Source organism: Acinonyx jubatus, chromosome C1, assembly GCF_027475565.1.
Source record: "Acinonyx jubatus isolate Ajub_Pintada_27869175 chromosome C1, VMU_Ajub_asm_v1.0, whole genome shotgun sequence".
NCBI classification, from domain to species: Eukaryota; Metazoa; Chordata; class Mammalia; order Carnivora; family Felidae; genus Acinonyx; species Acinonyx jubatus.
Genome location: NC_069381.1, coordinates 207,248,780 through 207,254,779, shown reverse-complemented (window position 1 = coordinate 207,254,779; position 6,000 = coordinate 207,248,780). Strand labels below are relative to the sequence as shown.

Here is a 6,000-nt window from a genome sequence, read left to right as displayed (position 1 = left end):
TCAGCCCTAATTACCTGGGAGCAAAGACCAAGTCCGAACTTAATCTCTCGGTATCTCAAGCTTCACTTGGCTCAGTACCTGTCACATCATAAGTAATAAACTCATATTTGATGAATAAACAAACAGGATATTGAGCATACTTTCCCTGATGACTCAGTGTTATTATTCCCGGGCATAGAGATGACTTCCAGGCTGACTGAGCCACTTACAGCTTTGGGCTCTACACCAATGACCCTCCGTCGCCCTGCTTTGTGGGTTCGTGGGTTTGGATTTCGCATCAGACCATCAGTGTGCTTGCCTCCCGTGATCCCTTGGGGCCTTTGAAATCTGAGGCAGACTGTCCCAAGTGCTGTGTCCAGGCACTCCATGAACTTTGCCCCCTGAACATTGCAATAATAACCATTCTGGTTCAGGACCCTTTTGTCCTATGTCTGGGTTCTTGCTAGGTTTCACGCCCCGGAAGTTCTCTTCTGCTTAGTGAGGCAATCAGTTTCTAGAACCCTCTCCATAGTCATTTTCTTTTTGGAAACTGCTTGGAGACGACCCAGGAGGACTTTTGAAATACAGAAATGTTTCAGTGCTGAAGTGCCCATTCCTAGGCCCCTAGATGGACAAAGGAATTTCTCAGGGTGTTTTCGAAGTAGTTGTTATATCCCTGTAGTCTCAAAGTTTATGGGTACACTTTTTTATTTTGAAAAGTTTTACATCAGTAAACACTGAGCTATAGATCTCAGATTTAGGATTTTTCTAATTTTTGGTTTGGATGACTTTGAATAAAAAAATAAAATAAAGCACCTTTGCATTATAATTCATATAGAATGAAAGCCAGGACCATGAGGAACAGAGTTAAGAAGAACAACCAGGCAGGAGTAAGTGGGGAAATACGATTCCTCTTCACCCCCAATTTTGGTATTTACCATGCCTTTAAATGTTTTAAAAATATTTTAATATGTATCTTAGTGTTATATAACTCTATCAACAAATAATTTTTATTTCATTCTTTTATTTTCAATATTTATTTTTAATCATCATTTTTCTCTTTTACAGGTTAATTACAACAGTTTAAGGAACAAAACTATGTAGACAGAAGAATGTTAAATAGGTTTTTTTTACAAATAGCTTGCAGCTTACAAGAAAGGCTATATAACCTCATTCCTCTACACATTCATACTAAACCAAATAGCTTATAGGAAATTAGTATTAAATAGCAACACACACACACAAAAACATAGATATAAATAACATAAAATAGAGTTTGACTCTAACGTGATGCTTAACAAAGCAAACTATGATGCAATATGTATCAACTTCATCAATTGGACAAGTCCAAGGAGGCACCAATCAGGTAAGAGCTAAACTCTCAACTGCCAACTCCAGCTAGATTCTTTTGTTCTTGGGCTCTGTCCAATTCCTTCGCAGAGAGCATCAGTTTTCACATCTTCTTGACTCTTTGGCTGTCAAGAGGAAGAGAAGAAAACAATAAGCAAAGACAGGATGGACTGGCTGGTAGGAGTGCCTTTTGCACCTAAACATTACTTCTCATTAATCTCAGGGCGCCAGCAGCTCAGAGTCCAGATGAGGAAATCAAGGTTCAGAGAGGAAGGGCCCTGCCCAACACAAGTGAGCTGGCTAGAGATGGAAACAGGATTGAGCGCTTAGGTTGCATCTTTAAATTCAGTGTCTATGGCACCTTTGGATTAGGTGGCTTCTGTTCATGTTGATAAAATGTTACTCTCCATTATCATCAATGGAAATCAGAATATGGATCTCTGGTTGGCTCTTTATTTTTTAGTTTTTAACAAAGAAGTATCATGCGGTCTGTAAATTCTATAAATGGGAGGCATCTTTGCACCAAAATGAAGAAACTTGTGACTATTAAATGCACGGAGGACTAACACATCTCCTAAAACTCACTAAATTAAAAAAAAATAAAAAGGATGTTAAGTGGGAAAAAATGAATTTTTGTTTTATGGTCCAACTCAAATTTCCCCTTTAAAATTCTACAGTGCTTAGGCGGAAGGGTCCCAGCGAGTCTATGCTCCACTACTCTGCACTTGACCTTTGCCCCAGACATTTGGAGAGGGACTGAGGGTAAATATCTCATACCTGAGGATATGCACAGCCTGTTTCACCCAGTTCTTCTTTGGATCTGCGCACACAGCGAATTTTTTCTTTGTGTAAAAGCTATAAAAAACAAAAAACAAAAAAAACACAGAAAATTTTATTTGTGCTTCAAAAGTTTTGAACGGCTATGTCATAGAACACCCAATGGAAATTTTGTATTCCAGCTGACTGCTCTACCCACTAAGCATTTTAGTTTTTTCAGAGGTGAAACAAAATACCAAAAAAATACATATTTCTGATAAAGCTTGATGCAAGAAATGAAAGGGACTCTCTCCTACTTTCTCTGCAACTGAACAAATGGTTGAACAATGGCTGTAAAATAGTCTTAGAATGATTTAATTTTGTTGCCGGTGGTTACACTAAACATGAGTATATCTGACTAATTTATATCATTCCGAAGTATAATATCCTATATGAATCAAGAATATTATATGTGAAAATATAAAAGCCCCAACCATTCCCTGGTGGAAGATGCTCATTTCCAAATCGATGTCTTCCATATTTTCATGAGCTAACGCGTTAGGTGCTTACAAGTTTATCTTAGAAAGCGGTTTTTGCCCTCGACTCTGTTCTTTTTCTAAAAAAACCAAGCTTTCACCTTAGTCCTGTCCTATTTAAACTTTGAAGTACATATGCCCTATCAAAACAAACGTATCTTTGCCACATCAGTTATTTCTGAATGCAACTCCAAAAAAGGCAAACATGTTTTGAGACTCAATTGATACAATTGAATTCAAGTCAGTTGATAACTTACATGATTGCATTGATATCACAGGCTTCATTGGACAGCTGCTGCGTGAAGCCCACGATAAATCTGGGATGAAGGATGCGTTCTGTATACCGAAGGCAGCAGTCAAAGCTGCTTGCTGCTAAAAAGAAATTGCAAGTATTGAGTCCACATGAATGAACGTATCTTGTGATAGTATTACAGAACTACTTGGAGTTGGAGTTGTAGATGCTAAATAAACTATTTAGAGAAAGAGTTCCAATGGCTTTGAGACCTGATTTAAGGTAGCTCCCAGCTCTCTTTTAAAAAAAAATGGTTTATGTGCTGGGCAATTTTGGTTCGAAAGTCTAGAAGCACGTGATCTCCAACGAAAGGAATATCTTTACTAAGAAATACACATGGACAGTGTTTTATTTTAAGTTCACTATAATCACTCAAGAATATGAGTACCTCCCACTTGAAGAAACTCTTATAGATAAGCTTCAAAATTCAGAAAATGAAGAAGTATGGAGATCTTAATCTATTATCTGGCCACTGGGTACTAAGAGGAGGGGAACGGCAAGAAGTTATAAAGGAAAATGTGATTTATCAGAGCTGCTTATCCGGACTGCAATTGAAATTGTAATATTAATGGAAATATTTTAATTTAATTTATTATTTTAACGTTTTATTTTGATCATAAAAGTTCAACACGTGCATTTTCAGGGATGCACCTGTCATTAGACGTCATGTGCTCTGACAGTCATAAAGCAATTCTTGGACATTCCCCCCCCCCCCCCCGGTTAAATTATAACCTGCTATACAGTAAGGAATAAATGTTGTCTCCAAGTTGGCAAAAGGTGGCCCCAAAGCCGTGTAAGGACGGAGAAGACAGGTCCCATCATCTGACCCTAAAGGGTGAGTTTTGATCTTTACTATTTAGCTGAGCGGTGGGAAAGTTGGGAAGGTGGGAGTGTTCCCCACATTTCTGAATTGACCCCATTTACTGGTAATGTTACCCAATTTACATCACTCCCAGAAATAGCACTTTGGCCTTGTTGCAGAGCTTGGGGGTCTCTAAGAGCCCACCCACCCACCTCCAAATCTGCTGGGATTGCCAGCAGAGAGAAAAGCCCGGTCAGCAGCAGCAACCTTTCCCTCCTCACTCGCCAATGAGCTGACAACTCCCATCACTTCTGAAGACTTTCTAACAGGCTCCCATTCCTTGGGGCCCCCCGGGTGAGCTCAAGGCTTAGCGGAAAATGAAAATAGTTCTTCCTCCTGCATTAGCAGGAAGAGTGATACTCACCTTCCGACTTGCTGCACAGGTGGAGTAGCAGCACGGACATCACAGCAGCCAAGAGCAAGTTCTTGCCACTGTCCATCATTTTCAGCTCAGGGAATAGATCTGCCCAGTGCTGGGTACCCAGTGTGCTAAGAGTGCTGCCGGGTTCTGGTAGCAGCCTGGGTCTGGGATGGCCCTACTTATAGCAAATATTGGGAATGTACACAGAAGGCGTGTTCTAACGTGGGTTTTCCCCCATTGATCAACCTGCCCCATCATGTCGTCACAAAAAAATAACCACAGGGAAAACTTCCTGCCTTTCCCTAATGTTGGGAAGCTGTGAAGGTCAGAGGAGGGGGGCGGCGTTTGAGAAGGGGGAAATCCTGCTAAATCCTTTGGATTTGCAAAGAGGGAAAAGCTGCCCAGCCCCGTGGCTCAGGAAAGGTTTTCATGCAGTTTCAACTTAATGTCTCGTCTCTGAAAAGAGAGGACAAGGATTAACAATGATACAAAGGTCAGTCCTACACCTGGACGTTATAGGACTCTATTGTTCACCCTGTATTTGCTTTCCAGAGTCAACTGGGAGCAAGAGGATGAGACAGGACGCCAGGCATACTTGGGGACGCATTTACAATTGAATAGTTGGTGCTCAGCTATCCCTGAAGACCTTGTATTTCCAAACTACCACTCAGATTAGGTAATATGACAGTGGTGTAGTAGTTTTCCCAATTTTGGCAGAAGATACCAGACCTTAAGTGTGACTCAAGCCTCAATCTTGATGCCATGCCAATTCTTCTAAGGATCTTCTACATTTATATGACTAATCAATATCGCAGCCCAGAAAATACTCCCCGTCTGCCCTTAACTCTTCATGAGGATGTAGTTTTATAACTCAATACAAAGTCTCAGAAGAGTTGAAGAATAAAAACAATCCAGAAAATAAATGTCAAATAATAGTGATAATGATTGGGGCGCCTGGGTGGCTCAGTCTGTTGAGCGTCCAACTTCGGCTCAGGTCATGATCTCGCGGTCCGTGAGTTCGAGCCCCACGTCGGGCTGTGTGAGGACGGCTCAGATCCTGGAGCCTGCTTCGGATTCTGTGTCTCCCTCTCTCTCTGCCCCTCCCCCGCTCATGCTCTGTCTCTCTCTCTCTGTCAAAAATAAACAAATATTAAAAAATAAAAAAAAATAATAATAGGGGTAATGATAATAATGTAAAATGAATCCCTGACCTATGATGGTATAATAAGAACTCTCCACAAGGGAGAATATCATTGTATGTTAGGGATTAGGTTTGTAGGAAGGGAGTTTTTGGAGATAATGGAATTATTTTCTATCCTATCACAGGCATGGTTACACATATCTACATGTATGTTAAAATTCCTAGAACTGTACATCCAGAGAAAAAAATGAATAGTATTGTATGATTATTTAAAAAAATAAATTTAAAAAACCCTGAAATCATTAAACAAAAACTATCCACTAAACACAAATATGTTGAAAGTAAATAGGTCAATTGACAGGATCGTATGGTTCTTATCTTTTCTTTTATTAATGTGATGTATCACATTGATTGATTTGCGAATGTTGGACCAGCCCTGCAGCCCAGGAATGAATCCCACTTGATCGTGGTGAATAATTCTTTTTAATATGGCCTTTTGTAGCAACGTGGATGGAACTGGAGAGTGTTATGCCGAGTGAAATAAGTCATACAGAGAAAGACAGATACCATACGTTTTCACACTTATGTGGATCCTGAGAAACTTAACAGAAGACCATGGGGGAGGGGAAGGGGAAAAAAAAAGTTAGAGAGGGAGGGAGGCAAACCATAAGAGACTCTTAAAAACTGAGGATAAGCTGAGGGTTGATGCAGGGTGGGAGGGAG

At 40.2% G+C, this 6,000-nt stretch overlaps 1 protein-coding gene across 2 annotated transcripts; it reads right to left on the bottom strand.

Moving 5' to 3' along the window:
- Window positions 1-986: 986 nt before the first annotated feature.
- CCL20 (C-C motif chemokine ligand 20) lies at window positions 987-4,366 on the bottom strand. Of its 2 annotated transcripts, none has more exons than XM_015069220.3 (4): window positions 4,140-4,366; window positions 2,879-2,993; window positions 2,107-2,184; window positions 987-1,454 (listed from the first exon to the last, which is right to left on the bottom strand). In XM_015069220.3, exons 1-4 carry the CDS (start codon window positions 4,216-4,218, stop codon window positions 1,433-1,435), a joined length of 294 nt encoding a protein of 97 aa, XP_014924706.2. In that variant the 5' UTR covers window positions 4,219-4,366; the 3' UTR covers window positions 987-1,432. The 2 variants fall into 2 exon arrangements, with proteins under 2 accessions (XP_014924706.2, XP_014924707.1); XM_015069221.3 differs by having other exon boundaries at window positions 2,879-2,990; window positions 4,140-4,360.
- Window positions 4,367-6,000: the final 1,634 nt, after the last annotated feature.

Coding starts and splice junctions, on each gene's coding strand:
- CCL20 (XM_015069220.3), bottom strand. CDS start 4,218: ATGATGGACAGTGGCAAGAACTTGCTCTTGGCTGCTGTGATGTCCGTG. Junction 2,994..4,139: donor CCTGTGCAGCAAGTCGGAAG/GTGAGTATCACT, acceptor ATTTCTTTTTAG/CAGCAAGCAGCTTTGACTGC. Junction 1,455..2,106: donor CAGGCTGTGCATATCCTCAG/GTATGAGATATT, acceptor TCCTCTTGACAG/CCAAAGAGTCAAGAAGATGT.